At 40.5% G+C, this 26,891-nt stretch overlaps 3 protein-coding genes across 3 annotated transcripts in view; 1 reads left to right on the top strand and 2 right to left on the bottom strand.

Moving 5' to 3' along the window:
• The window catches only part of si:dkey-246g23.2 (solute carrier family 66 member 2), a 53,081-nt gene extending 37,940 nt beyond the window's left edge, over nt 1–15,141 (bottom strand). The window contains exons 1-3 of the mRNA XM_041939223.1: nt 15,032–15,141; nt 10,756–11,011; nt 10,187–10,320 (exon numbers count right to left, since the gene is read on the bottom strand). Coding sequence (XP_041795157.1) covers nt 10,187–10,320; nt 10,756–10,964 — 343 coding nt within the window. The 5' untranslated portion in view covers nt 10,965–11,011; nt 15,032–15,141. The remainder of the gene's footprint in view (nt 1–10,186; nt 10,321–10,755; nt 11,012–15,031) is intronic.
• Nucleotides 15,142–15,473: 332 nt separating this feature from the next.
• hsbp1b (heat shock factor binding protein 1b) lies at nt 15,474–18,437 on the top strand. Its single transcript, XM_041938413.1, has 4 exons — nt 15,474–15,638; nt 16,936–17,002; nt 17,517–17,643; nt 17,932–18,437. The coding sequence occupies exons 1-3, from the start codon at nt 15,594–15,596 to the stop codon at nt 17,636–17,638; spliced, it is 234 nt and encodes a 77-aa protein (XP_041794347.1). The 5' UTR covers nt 15,474–15,593; the 3' UTR covers nt 17,639–17,643; nt 17,932–18,437.
• A 617-nt stretch (nt 18,438–19,054) lies between these two features.
• The window catches only part of zgc:173742 (DNA topoisomerase I, mitochondrial), a 55,601-nt gene continuing 47,764 nt past the window's right edge, over nt 19,055–26,891 (bottom strand). The window contains exons 15-19 of the mRNA XM_041938412.1: nt 21,813–21,927; nt 21,284–21,411; nt 20,953–21,053; nt 20,046–20,195; nt 19,055–19,157 (exon numbers count right to left, since the gene is read on the bottom strand). Of these exons, the coding sequence (XP_041794346.1) occupies nt 19,055–19,157; nt 20,046–20,195; nt 20,953–21,053; nt 21,284–21,411; nt 21,813–21,927 (597 nt within the window). The remainder of the gene's footprint in view (nt 19,158–20,045; nt 20,196–20,952; nt 21,054–21,283; nt 21,412–21,812; nt 21,928–26,891) is intronic.

Genomic DNA, 26,891 nt, shown 5'->3' on the forward strand with positions numbered 1-26,891 from the left:
CTCAAATATGATTCAACCTCTACTGACTCCATTAACAATGTAATGCAACATATCTAAAAAGAAAGATTGAAAAAAAAAAGGATGTGTTTATTGGGTCCAAACAGGAGTGAAACTGAGGTATAAGCCTGTATGTGCTTTGGAAGGAGTAACCTCCCTAAAACGTGGGTTAATTAGTGAATGTTAGACAAGGGGTAGCCAGGAACAGACTACATGACCCCATGTCAGATCTAACGATCACAGTGCCATAAACTCTTGCAATCTTGGTCGGGTGACCGGCAAGACTACTCGTACGACCTCGACCAATCACAGCACGTCTCATTTCACGATCACGCATGAGTTCAGATGTCATCGGGGAGTGAAGCAACTGTCAATTATTGCAACAGAAGGACTGTGTGTAATGCTGGTGGTCTTGTGTACCAAAAAAAAAAAAAAAAGAAAAAGAAAAAGAAAGACAGACAGAAAGAAAGAAAAAATAGCTTTGGGTGCACTATAATATTAAAAGCAAATGCAAGAGGTGGAGCACACTTTGGCCGATTCAGTCATAATTTATACTTCTACTGGGTAGCATCTGGATAACAATTAAGACGGGCACAACGAGTTTCACATGTAGTCATTTTATGTCCATAGTTATTTAATCTACAAGCAACATGCTTGGCTGTGTTTGACACATCAAACAGGCTACTTTAACGTTAGCTCTGGAATTAGTAATGAGAAGCATTTTCCATATAATGTTATGACAGCACAGCCAGCTACCCGCCTGGCTGATGAAGTGCACTATTTCTTGCCAACATTTGTCTTGTTCGACTCGGTCATGGTTCTCCCTCAAGGAAACGTCAAACAGGTAGGGGTACTGTTGCCACAGTTCAACAAACTATTGGAGAGAGCACCTCAGGAACATGTCACACTTGATGTGCCAAGAGAAAAAAATCTGACATGCTACACTTTTCATCAGGGTGTCGCGGGGCATCTAAGACGCTGCACAACAGGTCCTTAAAGTCCTGTCCCTCAATATTAAATACGGCAACATTGCTTCAGTGTGTGGGTCTTCAACAGATGCTACGAGTCACAGCGTTGTGTTGTGATCAACATAAAAATGGCAAAACTTGCAGATTTGAAGCCAGTTTTGATAAATCCCTGAGCTTCAGTTTTAAAGTGAATCCTGCTTTGTATTGGTTCTCAAAGCAGTCAGACGTAAAACGATTAGAGCACACATATGGCCCATAGTTTTCCAGTTGTTGTTGCGGGAATATTTCCACCAAGTTAATCCACTGGGACTTCATCTGATGGCAGGAGTAGAAGGAGACTTTTGTGTTGGTTTTTGCAGCCAACAACAGAGAAATTGGGATGAAATTCTAATAATGCTGCGTTATCTTTGTGTTACCAGTGTCTGCATTATTCCAAGGATGCAACTCCAGTTATGTGAGAAGTAGCGTAGCCCTTGACCTGTATAATCACAGCACAATAAAGCACTTTTATATTTACTGTTTTTGATATGCTAAAACAATTGACTTATAGACAGCACTGCAAAATGCATGTTGTGCCACACGCACACACACCCACACACACACATACACGTGTCGGGTTATATGGCAGAGATGGATGGTGATAGATGGTGTCTGTTTGTCAGGTTGTCTCTCTCATGCTGGTCTAATGAGGTGACACACTGTCCTGACTGACACAACCAGTTCAGCATGGTCAAAGACAAGTTAATGAATTGCTAATCCACATCCATAAATAACCACAAGGTAATGGGGCAGACCCTCGGAGAGAGGCTGAGAAATGTTCTCAATATCAAATGTTGCATTAGTGCAAGTTTTTATTCTGTTTGATGTGACCTTTTCTGAGTCAGCTGGGTCAATTAAGAGCACATTCAGATTCACGCTTACTGTGATATGTTAGATGAGAGGTGTCTCCATTAAAGCTTGTACAATAAGTTAAGGATATATGGGCTAATGGCTCCTATGAAAACTGACTGATCAGGAGATTCTGGGTGACTCTTTGAAATGTCACCCACTGAATTCATTGATCAAGGATCGAAGGACAACAGTACTTCACATATTTTAGCACATTTACGACAAATAGTATATCTAATTTTACAATCTTTCATATTCTTTGGAGCACACCATCGTTGTTTTTTTTTGTTGCCTGGGAGGTAAGCTTGTACAATGTGGTATGAAGCACAAAACAACAGCAGACATACTGATTTGTCACTGTAGGAAAACCACAGATGTTACTAATAACATTAACAGCCCGCATGCACAGTAACAGGGTTGTGGCTGAATAGTCCTGTTTGCTTAGAACGGTTTACAAGTGAGCAAAATGAGTGGCTAAAGTGCTTCCCTTCTAATCACTTTTAACAAAGAATGCACTGGACTGTCCTTAGTGGAAGGACATCAGATGATGCCGTCCCACAATTCCTTGTGGAGGCAAAATTTACAGCGACACACACATTTGGCTGTTCACAAAAACAAATGATCAACATGTCATATCACACATCCACAGCCTGTATCAGTCATAATAACTTTAAAGCACAACCAGGTCAACATTTCAAGGTGTTAACTGAGTTGTGGTTCTTAAGCTACTATATGTATAGACTCATAAATTAGAATATTAACCATAACAGCCTGTCTTTCAAGAAAAGAATGATGATATGTGCAGTGGAGGATGTGTTGCCTGACATGTCTTGCATAAATTATAGTTATTTATTCAGAAATCATGCTAATCTAATAACGTTTCACACTACAGCAGACTTCAAAAACAACTATTTGTCAAAGCAGCCACAGCAGCTACAGCCAACGACATGGAACTGCATGAGAACTGGAGAGATGCAGAGGGAGAGGGCAGGCTACAGATGTGACCCACCAACAGTTCATCATAGTTTATGATAATGCAGCCACAGAACTGTAGAGCAATATCAGGCTTCATGATCACAGAACGGTTTTATATCATGTCCATACTTCTGTCTATATTCTCTCTCTGTCCCTGCTGTGACTGCATCAATTGATGGTCTTTACAATGAATGTTTTTAGGAGGTGCTGCTCACCTACAGGAAGGTACGTATCGCATCTATACTTTTTTTTTATTTCAACTCAAACCTTGGTAATGAAGTCATATTTTTCATCAGGTTGTCCACATTTATGTATGTTTCAGGGTTTGCACACATTTTTACAAGTAAAATTAAAGCAATTTTCAAGGTACCTAAACTAAACATTTTCAGACTTTCAAACAAATGACAGCTGTGTTAGTTGTCTGTAATGTCTGTAAAATGATCATTTCATGTAAGGGTGGAACACTAGTAATAGAACATTTCTGTACACAACATGGACTCAAATTCCAGGAGCCATGTATTTGACACGAGTGCCCCAGCTTCCCCACCGGGCAGCACGTCTGTTACTGAGGGCAAATATTCTCTTACGCTAATGTTAGCGCCACGCAGGCAGGCTTCACTGGTCTTTAGTTTGACTAACAAAACCTAAATGAAAATAAATGCTGTACATATATCCTCTCAATTCATCCTCCTGAGATGATGAAAGACAGACGAGCTCTCAGGCTACAGCCAGCTTGATTAAGAAATCAATAAGGGAATCGATAAACAATTGAACTGATAAGCAGAATAAATGATGCCATTGGTATCAAAAAAGTCTGATCAATTCTCAGTAAGCCTGAATTCAAGAATATTCCCAACCTTGACAAGGTTAAACATTACGCAGTTGAAAACGTAAAAAACTGATCCCCACAAACACTCGCTCTGAGGCCTGTTATTTTATTTCCATACTTTAAACATTCTGCCCATGTAATCCAATATGGCTGACTGCTGATAAAGCACCTCTCACCTACCTGACTTCATTTGACTTGCTAATTAAACTTTGCTGTTATCAGGGGTTTAATTAAAGGCACTTGACATTGAAAGTAAGCAGAACACTTTTATATGTTATATTTAAATGCAATTGTTTGGGTTGCACAGTGTATGTGTTTGTGTCAGTGAGTGTGCTTGTGTTTGTTACATCGGATTCGTCCCACTGCAGTGCTGCCAGAATGTGGCAGATAAGGGTGAGCGGCAGAGCCGTCATACTCTGCACTGCACCATTCAATCACTACCTTACTGTGACAGTGTATTGGGTCAGAGTCCAAAATCGAATGCAACACACATTTATGCAAGAGTAAAAGACTCACAATTCCAGCCTGTCAGACACAAGAAAACACACACCCAGACAAGCCATTAATAGAAATTCTGTCTTCAAACACTGCCAAAAGTCACATTAGGCAGTGCCCAGTTAGCTCTCCTGGTTGAGTGTGCACACCATGAACTAAGGCTGTGTCGTTACACCAGCGGCCTGGGTTCAGTTCCTAACCCATGGCCCTTTGCTGCATCTCGTCCATCAACAAAAGGCTAAAAAAGAAGCCCCCAAAAGTATTTTGTCACACATTTATCTGAGGAAACTCTTTCATGATCATGCAGTGACCAGTAGTTATGAGCCTAGTGATTTAGTCATTTATTTAAAAGGGATACTCCATTAAAGTGTACATAATGGAAAAAATAACAGCAAAGCTCAACCTTGAAAAGGCTGTGTTCAAGAAGAGGTGGAACCCACTGATTACTTACTTCGGACTAACATTGTGAGACATTTAGGTGACTCAGTAACATAAAAGCACCTACAGACGTGGATTCCTGGAGATAAGGAGTGTGCCGTTATTTCTGTTTACCCTCTCTCAATAAGTTTGTCACCATCCTTTTCTTATTAAATTTTATTTTCGTACAAAAATAATTTAATTTATTTAAATTTTTGAATCTCTGTCTGTCCCAGGAATTGGGGAAACACCTTGCCGGTTTTCTGTTCATGTTTCTTTTCTTTTTCTATCTCTCAAAGATATGGAATCTAGAGCTTTTTTATTTAAAAAAAAGATTCTGTAAATGTATTTCAATTCGTAAAAGCTGGAAACATCAATAAACTAATTTGTTCAAAAAATAAAGAAATAAAAGGGATACTCCAAATTGAATAAGTTGGTCCTTGATGAATTTTCAGCTGTAAGACAGCCTGAACAACTGTTAGCACTGCCCAGTGCAGAACAGCAGAGAACTGGTGCCAGTTCGCTGGAAAATGGCACATGTGATCACATGTTGTTGCCTGGTTATGTAAATGTTGAATGAGAGGTAATTTTGTCACATTACAGACATTGAATTAGTGCACCAACTGCCTTAACACTTTCTTTGCATGATTTCTATCACACGTCCTCTGTCTAACCTCTCCCAAAGAGGTTATCTGAAGCTAACTGAAATTGCTTTCACCACTTGAGTGCTAACGGTTTTAAGGATGACCGCCGGGTCAAGACCAGTAATCAAGAATCCCATCTCTTCCTGTTTATGGTCTGGTAAACTCTCACTGGCTCCCACAAAGAGGATGCTAAAAAGCAATTGTAGCTCTTTGCTAGGTGACCCGCAAAGCGGTGTTGAAGGAGAAAGTTGAGAGTGTTGGCTGGTTAAATGGGGAAAAGTAATGTGCAAGAATATAAAATACATGCACATTACGAATTAAAAAATAGCTTCAGAGCTGATATCAAATGTAATGTTAAGTAGTCAGGTTGTGCTTTACTCAATCCAACCAGTAGAGGACAATGTTGTTCCACTCTCTATTAAAACTCAAATTAACTCCTGGATGCTCAAATAAACTCCTAAATTCTATTCCTTTTTTGACACTTAGTGTAAATAATTCACAGAATACTAAATGTAAGCAATAACAACTTCCTCATTTGCTATTACTCTGTTTCCCAAGTCACTGCGCTTTCACTTGTTCAAAGTTCCTCACTTCCACTGCACCAAGCCTGACACTTTGCCTGACGTCACAGTTGCCTTTGAGCATATTCTCTCCCCTCACCCCCCATCAGCCTCTAAATCCCTGTATCATAAGGTCAGGACTGTTAATATGGCACCCTGGGGCAGCCACTGAGGGTCACTGCAAAGTCATAACTCTGAGTCCGCTCAGTGTAGGGACCATTACTAAGACTGCAGATGAAGCACCAGTTTAAGTCCATAAGTAATTATCAACATATTTCACCACTGAATTAACTCAGAACATATTTTCATTATTAAAATCTACATATTGATGTTTGAGTTTTAACCCTATGGGTGATTATGGGCCTGTGCACACACACAATTTGCTCAATTTCCATGTCTATTTATCCTTTTTACCTAGATATATTTTTTTTATTTTTTTGTTTCAGATTTATATTTTAGATCTATATTCAATTTCTAATATGTAGCCTGGCACTGCACACCGAGTCTCATGTATACAGTGACATACACAGTATTTATAGCTTCAGTGACACAGATCAAAAACAGCTTGTTTTTGCTGACCTTCTATTCTGCAGTTGCTGCACCATCACCAGAGAAACACACAGAAAAACACATTAAATTCAACCAGTCCATACTTGCTCATTATTCATAATGAAGGTGGCCTGGCTAGAAAATTCAATTCAGTCTAATTATGTTGATTCTCTTTCAACTTCCACTTAAATGAAAAGGCGAAGCTCAGTCTGCTGATGTTTGTCCTGTGGGCAGTTTGTGTATGTGCTTTCTTGGGAAAGTCACACGGGTGGGTGTGCATAATGTAGACCACTCTACGTGAACATAAACAACAAAAAAGCTATGTAATGTACGGTGCTGTGCAAATGTGTTTAAAGGTACAGTGTGTGATAGTTTTGTTAAATCTGAGAAGGTGGTCTGACAATGCAATGTACAACAAGAAAATTCCCATCATGTCATTATAACATCACTGCTGCAGTTCTTGCACCGTTAACAAGAAAACAGCAGAGATAAAAGACCTCGCTGTTACATGAAATAAAATAAAATAACAAACCCAACTTGATGTTGGGTGACAGGTTTGTGGAAGAGGAGCGTGTCTTGTTTCCTTATTGGACCATCCTTTCAGTCACACTACAGTGTGGTCCACTTGGAAGTAGAGATGAGACTAATTTCCCTAATGTTTGTGCGTTGTACATCCGCTGAAGGGGTTTGTTTTTGCCACTGACTAACACAGATTGTGTCTGACAACATTATGGAAAAGATCCCTTGAGAGATAGACTGTCAAGAGTGTAATTTCAGCCACACACAGGGAAACCTTTTGGTATAAAAACAGAATCTCTAAACAAATGAGAAACCATGACCAAAAAAGCCCTGTGGCCAACTAGTCCAATCTAATGAACCACCACACTTACTGATATCATCTGTGTATTACTTGTCATCCGTGTTCTCCTTTTCCTTTCAGTTTCTTAATAATACTGTTAAAATGTTGTAAACAGAGGTTCCTTTTTAGTGTAGTTTGCTTAATGATGGGCTGCAAGACCAACAGTGGTTAGGAACAACACACTGAGTGTATTTTTGCTTATATAGATTTTTATCCAACAGTAGAAATTAACTGTTTTTTCTGGCGATATTTATTGAATGTCTGACACTGTTGAATTCAGTATTTACGGATATAGAGCTATTCACACTATCATGTATATGTGAATAAATAAATAAATAAATAAATGTCACCTTGGTGCAAACAATAAGCCGACATTGGAGCCCTGCAGTGTGTCCGATGTTTTTTGGTTGTGTGCAGTCTCATGTGGTTCTGTGTTGGAGGGTCGTTGTGTCATCTCATTGTGTACAAGCTGTATATGGTTGAAATGCTAGTAGACTGTCTACAGTCTACTAGCATGGCTCCACCCATACACTAGTCTGCATTTTCCCTGCGTACATCAGAAAGGGATCCAGCATTGTTTCCTGGCAACAACAGTAAACACCTGAAGTTTGTTGAGGAGAGCATTATGGAAACATTATAGGCATTATGGAAACATTATCAGCATGATGGAAACAACAGTAAACAAGCATGAAAGTACACGAGCAGGTTCAGGGGAGAGGGGGCTCAAATGAACAAAAAAACTGAAAAACCAACTTACTGCAAAGCATTTCAGCATCACTAGAACAATGCAAAAGCAGCTGTACTCGGCAGAAAAAAGCTTGGTTGGAGTCCACATGAAACCAAGCAGCATGCCAGATTTTGCCTGCAGCACACTGAACACCCTTCGGTGAGATGAAGAGACACATATCACTAAAACATGGAAAACACCTACAGGAATAAACACATGGCAAGGTTTTTCCTTCACCAGTGTCCCCCAATCAACAACAACAGCATGTAGCAGGTACAGATCAGATTTATCAAGTGACAAGCAATTCCCATTCCCATTTCACCTTATCTCTTAATTTGTGTTGTTCCTGTGTGTGTGTGTTTGGGGGGGGTAGGAACAGGGAATTGAGGTCAGTGAGGAGGAAGCAGGTGTTGGCAGGCAGGCAGTGGGATCATAGGATGACCCTGGTATTGCGCACATGGACTTCAGTCTCAGATGTCCCATCTGAAAGGAGAAGTTAGGGGAGGGAAGAGGAGGAGGAGATGTGGGAGCAGATGAAACAGCGACAGAGGGACAGGAAGGAGAGAGGACAGAAGGAGAACAGTGGAGGAAGGTGGGGAAAAATGAAGGGAAGTGGAAGAAGAGGAAGATAAAGAGCAGAGAAGGATGCTGGGTGGGTAGTGGAGAAAAGGCAGGAAAGAGAACAGCCTGAAAGATCTTTAAAAATAGTTCATAAACATGCCAATGTGCATCTTGGGAGAAGAAAGTACTTTGCATAGAGATGACCCTGATCAGTTGGAAAGACTTAGCGATGGAGGGATGAAGGGAGGAGTTGGGTGGGACAGTTGGGACGATAGGCTGTTCTGATCTATTCTTGTCTTGACCCCACCATCTCCAATCTCGCTCTGTGAAACCAGACCTCAGGCCCACCCTTTAGAAAGGGGGGGGGCTTGATGTCGGAGGGTGGTCACGCTGTGCTTTAGCAACGGATGGGACGCAACGGACAAAGTGTAAGAAAAGAAGTGTGAGAAAATTTGATCCCGAGCTGCATCACTGGCTTGCAGGCAGGCTTACTGTCCTGTGTATGAGCAACACGTGTACAAATCTTGAGCACAGATAAACATATAAAGCCAGTGAAAATCCTCCACCCTCAGAGAAAACAAGCAATCCACCACCATAAATTGTTATCTTCGCCATGAAGAAGTTGAAGCGTGGGCCTTGAGATAAAAAAAGGGCTTGTGATGAGTAATACATAGGCTCTTTTCTGAGACACGAAGGGCACAGAAGCCTATAATAAAGATGATCATTACTCATGTGTCCAAACACATGCAATCTCTAGTTTCTAAATCTCTTTGAAATAATTGTCTCTGACAGCAGCACAAATAGACACACAATCTGGTTTTCTATTTCCCTCCTTACAGGTCAAACAACCTTATACCAAACACTTATCATAATCTACGTCTTTAATAATGCATTCCGCTCTACATGATCAAAGTATTACAACATTCAATCATTCCATTTCACTCCACAGGCTGTTCTCTAATAAAAAATGTACTTGGATTGACTGTCTGCTAGCCCATTTGCAAAAGCAATCAACTCCAGCATCTCTATGAAAAAAAATACAATTACCCATAAGAGACAGGGCCCTATAAAGAGTGACCCTTTGAATGATTCTGGATGGGAGTGCTTCCTCTGCAGACAACACACACACACATGCACACACACACACACTCACACGCACCTACAATCAGTGGATGCTGATATTGTTTTGCTTAATCTTAGCCCTCTCCGTCTCCTTTCTAATTCCCCGTCATGTACCAATACCTCATCCACTTCCTCCTTCCATATATACAGACACATGCACGCATTCACGTGCGCACGCACACACAGAAATATCCAAAGGACATTTGTGTTTTCCCTTGCACTTTCTTACATATCTTAATATTGATGACCATTATTTTCATTACCATTTGGGCAGTGTGTATCTGTTTTAATGTCCATACATAAGGAGCCTAAGTCGCTATTCAGTAAAGAATTAGGAAAATTAATATCAGATTGGTGGTCAATGAGTGGTTGTCAGAGATGAGGCATTTTGAAAACAGCAGCCTTGCCATGTAAGCTTTTCCAATGGCCCCCTCTTTTGGCAAGAAGAAGGAGTTGAAGCACTCTAAACTGCTGACTACTACACTGAAATTACTTGTAATTACTGTATATACATGACAGTGGTTATGCTGTTGTGTCAGCTGTTGCTTGTTATGACTGTTATAAATCAAGACTGTTTCAGCACAAAGCTGGTTACCTGAAAGTCGGTGTTGCTTGGTGCTCACTCGGTTGGTGTTTTGGACTGTGCAGCAGAGGTGGAGCATGGCAAACATGGTGATGATCATCACCACACTCTGGAGCAGCAGGGTGAGCTCAAACTGCTTCCCTATCCTGCAAGGACGCAACCAATGCACCAATCACATTCCAGATGGAGAGAACCTATAGAATACAATCTAAAAATACAGTATAGATAACAACTTCATATGGCATTTGCATCTAAAGAATTGATAGTAACAAATGAACATGGCAATTAAATGCGACAGTTAACACACAAGACAGTTCCTTTCAATTCTATGTTAAAAATTTTCTTAAATTCAATCTTCAGTTCCTTGAGTTGGGACAATGATCTGGGCTCCCTGATGTGTAAAACAATTTGACAGAATTAGCCTCAAAGTGAACAGTATATGGCTCAGATGATATAATTAATATAATCTTATTCTCTGATTCTCTTCCTATTCCATTGTTTTCCAACACCAAGACTGATCTGAGGGATTACTTGGTTTTTACAAAAACTAATAATAATATGAAAACACAGGTCTCCCTCACCAGAAGAAGATGCGCAGAATGTTGGCTATGAGCAGCACCAGGCAGACTCTGGTGGAGAAGCCCTCGCTGTTGCTGCTCCTCTGGATGTCCTGGTACTGTGGCACATAGGGCAGGGCTCCCCCAAACACCATGAGGCAAGACGCCAGCCACGACAGCAATATCCATGAGCCATCCATGTCCTCCTCCTTCAGAACCACCTCTGCATCCATCACTCCGAGAGACACTTAGGGGTGTCCAGGGGGTCTAGAGGTTGTACCTGGGAGGCAGCAGAATGATCGGTCACTGTCATCGCTGAGTTATCGCAGATGGATTGTCTAAGGTAACCAGAGGTCAGTAACGGGGCCTAGAACATTCCCTGACGGCCAAACAGCGGTAAAATGTTTAAGCTGATTACATTTAAATGCCTCAGTTGTGTATGGACCACTTTGTTTTTTGCCTGTTTTAAACAACTCTCCCTGCTGACTGCACAATACTTTTACCACAACAAAATCTCATTAAAGGAAGACAATGGCCTACTCTGGCCTAATGCCAGAGCCGTTAATGCCAACATTAACATAACTTTAAACTTAGAGAAAATAGAATTGACACAGTATAACCTTAAACATGCACAGCGGCAACAGCACTACAGTATACAGGTTTCAGACCTTGACCACGTGTTAGCCTTTCTACTGTGTACATTAAAGACTCTTAAACTGCCATGTGAGCGCAGACCTTTTTCTGTAGCTACTGTACACAAGTCAGCGTCTCTTAATGTTTTTAGTTTGAACATGCCTGTATTTCCCTTTTCCTACATTTTGGTATGGTTACCATTACCTTGGCAAACAGTCAGAAAACATTATTTCAGTAACTGACTTATTAGTCTGTCAGATGTAATTCATAACGGGATTATTAACGTTTTTATTCATATTAGGGTCACATTTGGCAACCTCTACTTTTTTCTTTTTTGCTTTGCTTGCTTTTTTGACTTTTTGGAGCCAATTAAATAATTAAATAATTATTTAATTAAATAATCGTGATACATTAAAAAAAAAAAAAGAAAAACAATTCCTCGTTTTGCCATGCGGCATGCAGTATATGCACGTACAGTATACACACAGACACATGCTGTACAGGCAGAGGTGGTCACACCTGAAGGTTATGCGAATAGAAGTGGTGCAACAGGTAAACATATATGTGTACATACAACTATGTTCAAACAATGACTGTAAAGTAGGGTTGTCTAGTTACCAAGTAGCAACCACCAGGGCTGAAAAATGAAGCCATATTGAAGGGCCAAAAACTGCAGTTCCACCAGTGGCCAGTTGAGGCTGGCTGCAATAGTGAGTCAATTGAGACCCCCAAATTAAAATGTCAACTTTACAACAGAAATAAACATGCTTTTTGGTCTCTATTGCTAATTTCAGCATTCATGACAACTAAGCCTAATTTGGTCCACCTCAGCTCCACCCAAGGTCTGAATATCTGAATATCTATGAATATCTAACTAACAGCTCCACCTCTCTGTCTGCCACCAATCTGCCATCATCAACTGATCACACAAGTAGAACTCACCAGTTTAAAAACTGGTTTGAAAACCTTTTTACTGCAGTCAGCCATATTGCTTGATTATTGATTATTGAATACTACAGGTTCTGGGCTGCACGGTGGCTCGGTGGTTAGCAGCGTCGCCTCACAGCTAGAAGATCCCCGGTTCGATCCTGCCTGGGGTCTTTCTGTGTGGAGTTTGCATGTTCTCCCTGTGCAGCGTGGGTTCTCACCGGGTTCTCCGGCTTCCTCCCACAGTCCAAAAACATGCTTAGGTTAATTGATAACTCTAAATTGTCCATAGGTGTGAATGAGCGTGTGGTTGTTTGTCTGTATATGTAGCCCTGTGGTAGGTTGGCGACCTGCCCAGGGTGTCCCCTGCCTTCGCCCGAGCGACGGCTGGGATAGGCTCCAGCCCCCCCGTGACCCTGCAAAGGATTCAGCGGTGTATAGATAATGGATGGATGGACTACAGGTTCTTCACTGTGAATGTGCACACAGTTAAACACATTATAAACAAGACCTCCAGTCTGCAGTACAACTTATTCAGATACTCCAATCCTTTAAATAGTGATGTTTTTGGTAGGTGTTAGCAGGGGTGACAACATCAGTTTCTTTAGGGACAATGTTAGAAATTCTCTCTTTCAAATTTAATGAATAATTAGATTTTCCACAATAAAACTAAATAGATGATCACAAGATAACAAATCCACTTGAAACACACACAATCTTTTAGAGGTGTAATCATTCAGAAACATTTACTATGGGCTTGTCTCTCTTATTGAACATATTTTGCAGATAATAATGCAAACTGGCTTTTCTCCGCACCTGAATAAGGCAGTATTTGAGGATCAGGGAGATGGATGAACCCAGGATATATATTGCTTATTTTTTGAAAGGAAACCTCTCTCAAATCCTTGTACATTTCCCACAGTGTAGCTAGAAGTGGTATTCTGTCTCTCTTTTCTGACAATGTGAACACAGCCTGGCCTCCCTGGTTCTGTTCTGCCTGTGACAGCCTGTCTCTATGTTTCATTTCAGACTATTTGATTTCTGATTCTGATAAACAGCTCCATGGGAAAGGAAATGACATTGGACATTCTTGATGTAAGATTCAGTATGTTGCAAATAGTGAGAAGTACATAAAATTGGTGTAGAGTGATTCTTGTGTGACTGTGTGATACTTGGCTGTGTAATAATAATAGTTTCATGTGACAGTATGATTTTCATTGCCAAATCTAAAACAAGGGCAGCATAAATATGCTCCATTACATATTTGGCACTAAGTGTCAGCTGACAAGTCTCTCAGTATAGCTTAAACAGCCAGCCAACACTGGGTTAACATAGTAAGAAGTACATAAGTCATGACAAAATAAAAAAACCTCACCAACAGGTTGTCTAGTGGTAACTTTTTATCACCGTCAGGATTGGATTGCTGATAATAGGCTATTTCAACACAACACTTGGAGCATCAGGAGTCATTCAGAAGATGAACGGGGACTGATTAGTCATTAGACATGTGTTGTTTCACATAGCTCAGCTGTAAGTAAGGACATAAAGATGTCAATATCCCAGCCAGACCCAGTTGCTCTGAGGGAGCTGAGCAAATGGTAGAGACAATTCCAGCCAGTTCTCAAGTTATCTATACAGTGCCTCAGTGTGTGTCTCCCCGTCATTTCCCAGAGCATTAAAAAGCAAAATTGCAATGCAATCATTGGCAAATGAACTGTGTTTACCAACAGGTTTTGCTGAGCCCATGTAGTAACATCCTTGTACAATCATGTGTCCACAAAGTGGTGAACCTCGCTCCATCCTGGCCTGTGAACCACTAAGCCTTTCCAGGGTGCCCCGTTCATACCCAATCATGATACTATCACCTGTTACCAATGAACCTGTTTACCTGTGGAGTGTTCCAAACAGGTGTTTTTGGAGCGTTCATCCTGTCCCAACCTTGGAAACATGTTGCTGGCATCAAATTCAGAATAAGCACATATATATACAAAAATCAATGAAGTTGATGTGGTAAATCATTACATTTATTGTCTTTGTACTGTTTTCAATTTAGTATACGTCTAAAAGAATTAGCAAGTAATCACATTGTTTTATTTTTGTATTACACAGCATTCAATATTTTTGGGAATCGTGGCTAGTGAATGCAAAACTACATTCACTTTGCATTGTTAAATTATTAACATAGCAAAGTGAATGCAAAACACAGTCCATAAATGTATTTTTTACAGGTTTGCCACAGTTAAACATTACTCAGGGATTTAACAATCCAAGGTGTCTTCAGCTGTTTCCTTCTGCCTAGTGGTGTGAATAACTTCTGACACCATAGGAGCCTAAATGTGTTGGGACACCTCCAGCAGCAGAACAAGCTCTGTTATGTAAGCAAAGCATAGCTTCCTGGGGTTGGGTCACTAACACGCCTCAACATTCAGACATCAATTTTGGGCTACTGGGCGACTACAGTTTAGCACAGTACAGCACCACAGCCCACAAAGGAGCAGTTATTACACCGCCTGGCTACAGTTATACATTAGTATGAGTGTGTAGAGCAGGTTTAACGTGTGTAACGCTGAATTCACCACTCTGAGCAAAACTGTTGCCTAAAATCCAATACAAACGTCCTCTGAGAAAGTTATTTTAGTTTTAAACGGCGCGCTCACAACGCGCACAATGCCCCCCGTCTGACGCGGTATCGCTTCGTGTTCATATTTTATGTCTGTCTAGGTGGCAGAACTTCACTTACCTTCATCCACTTTCTTTCACCTTATCGAGACACCAACCCGCAGACTCACACGGTTGTTTCAGCGTTAAAACGCATGTGACTTGCTGCTACTGCAGTTTTCAAACCCTAACTCGCTCTCAAGAGGAGGAGAAGAAGGGTGCACGCGCAGCCAGGCGCCCTTACACGCGCACACAAACACACACTCATACAAGTTCAGCATTATTTTCAGTAGTAACGAACTCCAGCATTAAACATGTGGGTCGCTGGGGCATTTCACGGGATGCAGCCTGACTCTGGTGACAAATGCTTTGACTGTCTGGGTGCTCTTGAAGACATAAGATGTAATTAAAACTACTAAGTAGCCTACTGTACATGCTCCCCACTCAAAACTCAATGTCCCACAAGTCTTAGCACCGTGACATAGCTCTCGCGAGACTTTCTGTGTTGTGGAACAGCTGACTGTGCGGAGGGTGGTGTGAGGGACTATTCGATCTATTTCGAACAGTTACAAACCTGATTGTAAAATAGACAGCTCTCTGACTTTTAGTACTGTTTAGGCACTGCTAATCATTTACTCTACAATATGGCTGAGACGGACCCCAAGTCGGTGCAGGACCTGACCAATGTGGTGAGTCGTGATCGAGCTAACTAGCGTTAGCTCCAGAAGCCTAGCTAGCAAAGGCAATACGAATGCTAACGATGGCAAGCTAGCGTTAGCGCAATGCTGAGCAAGAGCATAGCATATCGGTAGCATTCCATGCTATTTGTTTGTTTGTAATAATATAGGTTCATTTACTCAGTGTGTTCAACTAGTTTACTGAAGCCTACACGTCCTGGCTTCTGTTTAGCTTCATCATGTTATGTAATGGTTAGTTGGTCTGTAATGACATCACCAAATCACAACCGAGTACCCTGCATAGCGTTACATAAACAGAAGTTATGCTGCTGTGTAACGTCATTTATCGAGCGATGCTTGCTCTAATAGTAACATTTCTATTTGCAGTTTTCATCATATCAAATAATGTGCAGTTTCATTGTGCAAATGTAATACTAATCCATTATAGTATATACAAATACAGACGAGTTAATGTTTCTTAGTGTTGTCATGGAGATGAGCATGAGTAAGATTTTAAGCTTCAGTTAACTATTTTTATTTATTGCGGATTTGTCTTATATTCTTATTTTTTACCTATATACTTTTGTATTCACAGAAACTGTCGAGTAAAGCGTCTTTAAAAATAAAAAGACATAAACAACGTATGCTGCCTTCATAGTGTTAATGCTTTTTCACAGAAGAATGAAATATACAAAACAGCAAAAAAAAAAAAAAAAAAAAGTAATATTGCTCAAAATGTAAAGGAACTGTGTAATATTGCTCAAAATGTAAGGATATGAGTGTATGTTGTCATAAATGACAAGAAAAAAAACAACAGATTATTTGTCAAACAACATCAACACAGTCTTATGTTAAGTGGTGCTGGAGTTGAATAATCTGATGGAATGAAGGACCTGCATGGATGCAACAGTCTGTCACTAAATTGTTAGTTGTTAGTGGTGAATAGTGCACGTATAGTGTGATTATGGGTTATGTGTGTTACGAAGGATAGCTGTGGCTTTGGTGATAGAGAAGGTCTGTGGTTTGAGCCCGTCTGCATGTCAAAGTCTCCTTGGGTATAATACTGAGCCCCATCAGTGTGAGGGTGAAGGTGGTATGTGTGTAAAGCACTTTGAGTGGTTGCTAGACTCGAAAAGCTCTATATAAATACAGTCTGCTTACCATTTATTACTTACTGATGTCATTATCAAATGAAACTGGTAGATTTGATGTTTGGCTCTCAGCTTCAGTGAACCGGCTTCGATCACTAGATCCATCTATTTGTGTCTTAACTGTTGCAATTACAGTATTTGTGCTGTTTGTTTCACAGGTCCAGACTCTGCTGCAACAGATGCAGGACAAGTTCCAGACCATGTCAGACCAGATCATCGGGAGGAATATCCTAACCAGTAGTTTAAAATGTCAGCAATCAATTGTTCATTAATTAAATGCATTACAATTCAGAATTTTCATCTAATACTAGATTGATGGCTCAACATACTCTAGTTTCCTATCATAATCAAAATATGGACTGACAGGCTGACTTTCACGTTTCTTTATTGTAAAGCACTATGAGATGCAATTCCTGTATGAAAGGTGCTATACAAATACAAGTGTATTATTATTATGATTATTAGACTTTAAGACTTTATTAATGTCACAATTGGGGGGAGGGCTTGAAAACAGCAAAATACAGGTGCAAATAAGAACAATAAATTACAGCTGTGCAAACCACAAAAAAAAAATAATAATAAAAATGAGGAAAAATAAGGTATCTCAGCAATAGTGGATTTGGATGTTTGTAATCAGAGAAGAGAGAGGTAGTGCTCCTTCCTGCACTGAGGGTATTATTATTATACGAGTAAATTTTTGAGCTTTTATGTTAAATATGTTCCTTAATGGCTTCTCCACTTGATGAGATGAGCACACGCATTGATGATTTGGAGAAGAACATTGCCGACCTGATGACCCAGGCTGGTGTTGAAGAGATTGAGGCAACACCGGAAAAGGCTAAAGAGGGTCAAGGCTCATAATGAAGGTAAGAAGGAAGTGGCACGCCAGTCTAAACTGGTGTACTTTAATATATTCTTAATATATAGATATCAGAAGATTAGATGACTGTCTGTTGCCAATTAATGCATTTTCTAGTTCTTCTACATCTATCAACTATATAAAACAATTAGTTTTATATCTCAATTAATTTTGTAAACAGTTTTGTGCTAATTATGCACATGTACATGTGGCCCATTGCATTATCATCTATGAATCCACCTATTGTCTGAACCAGTTTACTCCATCATGGACCATGTGTTCTATCTGTCCGCAGGTTCCCAAGTAACACTGTGTGAAGTCGGTCCTATATTCAGGAGCAGCAGACTTTTTGTCATTCTGAAAATGACTTGTATTGATTTGGTGTGTTGTAGTGTGAAATGCTTTTTTATATATCGAATATTGTGATAAACGGTTACAGTTATGTAATGACTTGAAAAGTTGAACGTTATTTGTAAGCTAGAATAGTGTGATATGCCCTTCAGAACCTAATATGTGCAGGAATGCAACTTATGGATTTTGTGCGCCGACCTGGTGGTTATTTTGCTGCCATCAGACATAATTAATTAAATCCCATGAGGTGATGAGGACAGTTTGGCCCTAGCCTGTGCTGAGAGGTACAACCCGCAGGCTAGCAGGCCAGTAGAACCTCCATTCCTACCAACATGGGAAATGGGCACAGTGAACATCTGAAGCCTGCAGTGTTTTACAAACAGCACTGAATACCAAGTTGTGGGATGCATTCCAATTCTAATTTTCCTCTATTAAAGCTATTTAATACAATGCTGTTTGTCATGTGTTACATAATAAATATTAAGTTAGGTGCTCATTGAATTTCTAAAAATATAATTAACTGAGGTGCTCACAGTGTTTTTCTGTATTTATTTTTTCAAGCCAGAGCTGTATTTTACAATGCAAATTATCTGGAACGTCTCAGTGTTGCATGTTTTTTTTGGTCTATATTTTCTATATATATTGAAATGACATTTTATTATTACTAAGCTGGGAAATTTATCTTCTATTATGGTCGATAAAATGTTTTTGACTGCCTTGTATGGAGTTAGAGGTATTTACAACAGTGACCACTCAAAAGTAGCATTTAGACAAATTGTAACCACACGTTTGTCACTTCACTGCATAGAAGGAACCTTTATTCAAATTAATGCAAACACAAAATGTACAAACAAAACAACTAACAGTGATCTTCAAAATAAAGTGCCAAAAGTGTCAAACAGAAATAAACAGCGGCAAACAAAACATGTCACATAATCTTATGAAGTACAACATCAGTAGTCCATGAACATTATTATGAATGCAATGTAAAGTACTATGAGCATGATAGCGTGAACAGTTCCTTAATTGCATCTTAGTATCATCATATGAGACTGGACTTTTACAAGTTAAAACTCAAAGTCTGCCTCCGTCATGTCGATGGCCCAGGCGAACTTGTCCCTTTGGCTCTTATTGTAGATTTTGTCTACGAGTACATCCATGTTCTTACACCTGAACACGTGGGAACAAGAGTGTTAAGCATGCACTGCAAAAGAAATATTCAGGTTAGCCCACCAGTTCATCTTCCAATAGCTCTCAAAATGTTTTGTCTTAAAAACAAACCCAGCGGTATCCAGATGGAGAACGTAAACATGCTACAGGAACACAGGCAGCAGAAATGGTAGGAAGAAAACCAAATAAACGTAATGGGCTATACATGAGTGAAAACATAAGCCTGTTCTTAAATAGTTATGATTAGTATAGACTGGTTATGGGAAAGAAGTTGATTATTGACAGTGTTCTAACTGAATGTCAAACGATGAACAAACCATTGCAGTGAATAATTACTGTATAAACAATACAACACTTCAGGTGAGGATGCACTGCAGGTAGGAAAACTACAGATGGTCTAACATCATGAATAAAAAGGTTTAAAAGAATGAATTGTTACATTTCCACATTATAACTTGTTTTATATTTTACCCAAAGTCACCTCATGTTCTGTATTGATTAAATTATTACAGAAGATCAAGTGAGTCTGTAAACTCATTGTTTTAATTTGTTTGTATTGTACTGAGGATGCAGTACTTGATTGGATGACAGTTTTTCCCGTAAGACTCGTCAGTAGGAGGGTTGTTGACCAGATCTTCTGAGCGGAGCAGGCCTGATTAGCCATGTAACTCAGGTTTCTATGATGATTTACATGAAAAAAGCACCAGTTTCACAATAGTGAAAATCCCAAATTAAGCCCATAATGAGCAGGCTGACCAAATAAGCTTGCTACAGGCGCCAGGTGGAGGCGGTGCAGGTGTGTGCCCTCACACGCATGAATTTAGACAGAGTAGTATGTAGTGTTTTCCCCAGGCAACAAGTTTGTTTAGAGTGTTAATATTCACTCACCAAGCCACGCTAATGCGTGGGTCCAGGTAGTTGAGCTTGGAGGTACCCAGCGCAATCTGTTTGTTTTCTTCTCTGTCAGTTGCCTGGACCTCCATCTTCAGTAGCTGCTCCTCACAGCGAATCACTGCCGCCTTCTTCCGCTTCACCAGCCTGACAGAAAATATGTTTACACGGAGGAAGGTTGAAATAAGACTCCTGATTTGGGAGAGTCTTTCAGTGTGTATTCTTTCCATATTATAGGCAAGCAAAAAGGAGTGCGTTTCTATCACTATGTAGCTTTATTCCACAGATGATGCTGAATAACTAAATGCAGGCGTAAATGTCCCACCTACAGAAGACGACTGTGTCTACAAAAACATAAATCATTCAATGTAGCACAATAGTTACACAGTGTAGGGGCTAGGGGAGATATACAGCACCACATATCACTGTGTGATTTTGAGTCCTGGCTGAAATGCATGAACTCCATGTAAGTATCCTTTTTTGCCGTCACAAATGGCTGACATCTTCCACTGAAATATCTCATCTGACAGCAGAGCCAGATGTTCCTTTTCTATGTGCTGCTCAAAACTACAAAAAGTTCTCTGAGGTCTGAATATCCAGGGATTAACTTGTCCATCGTGCAGCGTGTACACACAAAAGCAGCAGTCCATATGTAGTTGTCTTACTGCGCTGTAACATACAACTAACAGTGTTACAAAGACAAAAAATGATCATTAGTCACAGCGAAGCACTTATTGCTCTTGTTTGGATGCCCTTAAACCTGCAGGATACCTTCCTGTAGGTCCTTGTGTGTGCACCTTGTGATTTACTCTCCACAGATGATGTGTTTATAGTAAACTATTGTTGGCAATCATTTTTAATTGTTTTATGTCCATAGCTTGGGTTTTTTTAGTAATACTCTTACATCTGCAGCTTGGGGTCTGAGCTGCCTTTGGTCTTGGTCTCCTTCTTGGCCTGTTTCAGCTCCATCTTTGCTTGCGCCAGCTGTTCCTTTCGAGCATCAATCTGGGTTGAGAACACAGGCATGTTTTTACATATGGATTACTGTTAGCTTCAAAATGTCATTGACTCGGCTGGAAAAGTTACAAAACCCCATGTGTCTTGATTTCTGCGCTGGCTGTCTGTCATTAAACTGTTACAGCAACACAACATTATTGTCCCCGCTACTGCATTCTGATGGAAATGTTAATGTGAAGAATGAATGTGTCCAGTGCGCCAAGTCAAGCGGTTCTTACCTTGGCCTGAAGGTTGGCCATAGACTGATCAAAGGTCTTTGGTGGCGCCCGCTGGTGGTTACACAGAATAGCAACTGCTCTGTTGGCCCTGTTGTAGGACAGCAGTTTCTCTGCCATACTGTCCAACTCTTCGGAGGGTGACAGAACAGTCATTTGTATTTGAACAGGAAAATCCAACTGACACCACATTTATGACCACAATTACGCACAGATATTTGATGGAATCATTCTTGCATCCCTCATGTTTTTATTTCCCACTCACCATCTGCACCACAAATCTCAACTTTGAACACACACACTTTCAGGTTACTACCGTTTCATTTCAAAAATAAAAAAAAAAATGTTATCATGAAACTCCATGACACAGGCAGCCAGGTAGTGAGACAATGCTAAGAGTCAGACTGATAAAAGGCTACAGTGTTAAAGCTACTGGTACATGTCCAGCTGCTGAGGAATATCAGCCAGTGCTTTAAAAGTGATTTATGAAACGTTTGACTGCTTTATAGCATAGTGAGTGTGTGTGACTTACTGTTTGTGAGCTCTTTGAGCTGCTGCTGTAAAGTGATGGAGGCGTTATATGTCCTGAAGACCTTCGCAGTCAGACCTGACATTAGAGAACTCAGGTGCTTGTTCAACATGTTTGTCTGTAATGAGAAATAGGAAGGCAAGGGACACAGAGAAACATGCAAAGAACAACACACTCACATCAGCATGGTATAGAACAAATACACTGGCATCGCAAAACCATTGCACCGGCTGAGTCACAAGTTTACCACTAGGTGGCAGTACGGCACTACAGTGTTAAATGTGTCTGTGATATACCCTAACAAATAAAACACATAAAACACCAGCTCTTCCTGCATTATCCTCATCATCCATTAGAGTAAGGAGATTAAAAAAAAGATCACAGTGCTACTTCCCCTCTGACATTTCTGCAGTTATTACAACAAGTTAGAGCTGTCATAGCCAGTGGTTAGATAGCCATTAGCTCAAATGGCTGCAGCTTCCCCAGAACAGTGTAAGGGCACACCACTGGTGTGAAAGCAAAACAAACACGGATGCTCACTGCACACACACTGATAGGAGGTGCAAACATGTGCACTTGAGAGGCAGATAACACATGGATTTCTAAACACAGATAAAAGTGCGCAGATGGGAAAAACAAACGCGCACATGAGCTTGCTGGGGAGCTGGCGAAAGAAGGAACAATTGTGATGATTCTGATGAAGATTACAATAATAATGTGGCTGGTTTAATCAGAGCGGGGTCAGGACCCTGCTGTCTGGGGCCCCCCAGCTTGTACAAATGTGTGTGTGTGTCTCACCGCAGGAGCCTTTTAGGAACAGGATGAAGGAGGGTTTTCATGTAAACATACATCTGCATGCAGGTACACACATACACACGCATGCACACACACAGTTGCTTTACTAATGAGCTACCACTCTGCCCCTGCAACGCTAATGACGGTGTCTGCAAGTCTGAGGGGCAAGTAGGATACCTCTCGTGTCTGTCATCCGTGTCATCTCCGAAGACATCATTACAACATTACAACCTCATTTTGGTAATTATCATTACTGAAGTTGTCATTTCCTATCTAGAATATAGGATGCTATTCTGGACTTTCTCATTAATATACTGCTAGCAAATTTGAGGTGATGGCCACTAATATCATGGAGAAATATTGACTGTTTCCCTTCTAAACTAGCAATGATGATCTGCTTTCATTTTTTCACTTGGTCCAATTTGTGTGTTCTCTGCATGAGTTCACTGAAAAATAAAAAAAAGAAATACTAAGAAAAGCCCTTCTAGTAGATGGCGGTAGTACAATCAAGTGGAGGGGAAATAATGAAATGTGCCAAAATAATTAGCTCATGGGGAATATACTACACTGCAGGCGGTAACTTAACATATTTGAGATTTAGTTTAAGAAATCCCACTAAGGTTATAGTTAACCTGAAACTGCAGACAGTGTACTGCAGATCTAATGATGTGGACTTTGGATAAGGAGGTTTCCAGACAAGCCTGACAAACTCCTACATTTTCAGCTCAGATCCGGCACTCTGACCTCAACATGATGTGTGTGAATAAGCTCATAATAACCACAATCTGTATGGCTGAGCATTCTGTAATATACTGGAATATTGAAGTTACAATTAAATGTTTGCAACACTGTGTTCTTCATTGCTGAAAATAAAAGACACCATTTGCTGTCTCACTGTGAGGGTTAAGGTGTAAAGATGTCAGTATGCTTCAACTAAAGTTCTTGTTGGATAATCAAAAAGTGTCTGAAACCCCCTCCCCCGACACTTCTCTGATGTAGGAATTGGGGGACTGCATCTGACAATTTTTCAGCAATCAGGACCAGGTATTACATGGAGGTGAGACAGCAGTTTTTCCACAATTACGTCTTTAACTCTCCTAGACGAGCAGGAGGAATACGTGTCAGATGTCATCTGTTTTAATGGACCTTATTTTCCCGTGTAGCGTGTAAAGCCAGAATATTTTCTAGTTGGGGACTCATTTTCACCCAACATTATGTCCAGAGAGATGTAAATATGTCAGACTTCAACAGATTTTCCTGGTAAGAAAAATGGTAATGACTGGATAATGGAAATTCCGTCCGTCATGCAGTGCATTCAGTGCAGCTGCCCAGGCAAGAACAAGAGCTGCCTTTTCCCCACAATCAAACATCAATTTCCACAATCGTAGGTGTAACAAATGCTTTTTTCTGGTTTCCTTTGTTTTAGCAATTCGATTAGATATTTCCGCTGCCGCTCATGGGATGTAATGCATGCAGGTATATCGAGGCAGGAGGCCTAATGGCTGCCATGAAATCATTTTGGAATGAATGAAGACTTAATCAAAAAGACATATCATAACAAACACTAAAGTTAAAGTGAATTAAATTAAGTACAATGAAGTAAGAAACAGCAGCTCTTGTTCTGTTGCTGGTGCAGGGAGGCTCCGGAAAAGATTAGAGGAGACGGCTTAAATAATGAGCCTTTTATTAAGTGATGTCTGCTCACAGACCTTAGTCGTGGCCAGTGATTTGATTCCCGTGTTTGTTTGTGTAAATCACTGATAGCGGAAAGCACTATCATCGTGATGATATTATAAATAAATAATATAATTACTTGTGTAATTTTTCAATATTTTCCACTGGAAAAATATTTTTTCTAGTCTTTTGTATAAAATGTGCATATATACAGTCAACTTCTCACTTAGTACTTTTTTCCATTGCCTTGCTATTTCGATTGGTGCTGCCTGTAACACCGAATTTCCCCAGCTGGCTGGGGATTAATAAAGTTTACCTTATCGTATCTTATAACATATGAATGAATCTGCTGAGGTTTGTACTGCTCATTTGAAGTGTTATGTCCCTGCAATTTACCATTATGGGCAAATGAAGAATAGTGGATGTTGCCCTGTGTGCAACATTAAGTCACATGATGCCTGTTTAAGTGGTGAACTGCACTACGTCCAGCCCGGTAATGCCAGGTTTTTTTACCCAGCCTTGTAGTGTGGCCACTTCTGAACAGTTAGAACACTTTCACTTCAGGGGTCCGTTTCACAAAGCAGGTTCAACAAACTCTGAGTGTAACCCTGAACTCTGAGTTGATCTACTCTGAGATAGGAAACTCTGAGTTTTCGATTCCACAACAGCAGATTTGAGTTAGTTTGATTAACTCAGAGTAGGTTCACCTCGAGTTAAGCGCGTGCACCGCAACTTTAAAAAGACAGCATCAATGGAACTCCGATTTGAGGAGTCACCATGGCAACGGGGAAGCGGAAGGCTGCCTACTTCACGCCACTGGAAATTAGACATTTTAATGCGCTCATACTGCGAGTATGAACATGTTTTTAGACGGAAGTCCAACACTGCTGCAGCTGCGAAGGAGAGGGAGACGGCGTGGGAGAACATTGCTGCTCAGGTCAATGCGTGAGTATAAATGTAGTCCTTTGAAATCACAATAATATTACAGGGCTAAACTGCTTGAATGGTTGCCTATTAATTTATTTCATTTAGGTGCAATCCCGCGGGAGAGAAGCGCACTTGGCAGCAGCTTAAAATGAAATATAAAAACATTGTTCAAACAGGTAAGACCTCTGCATGATCTCATGGAGGTAGCTACCTCATTTTGATCATGTTTTACATTGTAAAGTAAATATTAAGTGGCTCCCTTTCATTGTAAAATTGGTTATATTGTGTTCATATAATGTTTTGTTTTTTGTTAGAGAATGAAATAAAATTTAAAAATGAAAAAAAAGTGTTCTCATCTATATCATGTTATGTTAAATAATTAAGCCTATATTTAAACTAACACAGACTTTTACTCAGCTAACAGAAAGAAGGCAGATGCACGAAGAACGGGTGGTGGCCGGCAAACAATAACTGTCTGGAAAAGCTCTCTCTCTGCGCAGTATTGCTGCACCTTCATCCACGGGATCATGATCAAAAGACGTTAACATACCATGTTAGCAAAAAAAAGTCACCACCTACTGTGCCTAATGGACTTCCCACTGAGTGATATTTTTAATGTTTTTTTTTTTTTTTTTTTTCAAATAACAGACGGCAGAACTATGCCAAAACTCGTCTGCCGACTGAATGAATGAATGAGGTCCCGACCAGGTTAGGTTCATAGAGTCAGTTACTATGGTAACTGACTCAGAGTTTAACTTACCTCTGTCTGTGAAACAGGCTTGAGTTACCCCTCTTTCTCTGGTTTGACTTACCTTCCAATGTGAAACGGAAAACTCAGAGTTTCCCTCATTTCAGGGTTAACATACTCTGAGTTTTCAGTGAACCTGCTTTGTGAAACGGACCTCAGACGTGACACCTCAACACTACTGAGCTTGCAGGACACAGTTTTGAGAATATGTATTTAAATGAACGTCTGAGCCATCATGGGCCTTTGTTCAGAGTCTGTGACAAATAACACAATGCTCACCAGAGAAGATAGTCAGCCCAGTGAGCAAGTTTGTCATTGGACTCTTCGTAACTCTTTAACTCCCTTCCTCCTTCATGATTTCTAATTTATCTTTTAGTCCCAATTTTCTGCTATTCACATTTCCTCAGATTCTTCCACCATCTCTCTACATAAGGCCAGCTGAGGAGGCACACTCTATTCTCCCAATACTCATCTTCCATTGTATTTCCACATCTTTCATCATATTCTCTCTCCCTCTCCTTCTACCACCTACCTTTTCCCTCTCTCTCCTAACCACCCCCCCCACCACCACCACCACCACCACCACCACTCTCCACCCTCTCAGTGGCCTGGCCTTTCTGGGTGTCAATCAGGCCTGCCCACAGCAGCCATTACCATTCCACCTCCAACACACCCTGACATTTCCTGACACACTGGAGGGCAAGGAGCAGAGGGACTGCATTCCTTCTTTCAATTGCTCCATGGCTTCACCCCACCCTCTCACTCTATTCCTGTCTTGCATCTTCTTTTTCCCATCTGTCAATCTTTCTAAGCCAACACGTGGGCTGGCTCTTAAACCTTCTGTGTGCTTTCTTATCTGCATCACTTTCTTCCTCTGTTTCATTAATCCCCTCTCCTCCAATGTGACCATACGTTCCCACCTACAACCTTGTCTCTCG

Source organism: Chelmon rostratus, chromosome 6 (genome assembly GCF_017976325.1).
Source record: "Chelmon rostratus isolate fCheRos1 chromosome 6, fCheRos1.pri, whole genome shotgun sequence".
Classification (NCBI taxonomy): Eukaryota; Metazoa; Chordata; class Actinopteri; order Chaetodontiformes; family Chaetodontidae; genus Chelmon; species Chelmon rostratus.

Coding starts and splice junctions, on each gene's coding strand:
- hsbp1b (XM_041938413.1), top strand. CDS start 15,594: ATGGCTGAGACGGACCCCAAGTCGGTGCAGGACCTGACCAATGTG. Junction 15,639..16,935: donor TGCAGGACCTGACCAATGTG/GTGAGTCGTGAT, acceptor TTTGTTTCACAG/GTCCAGACTCTGCTGCAACA. Junction 17,003..17,516: donor AGACCAGATCATCGGGAGGA/ATATCCTAACCA, acceptor TGGCTTCTCCAC/TTGATGAGATGAGCACACGC.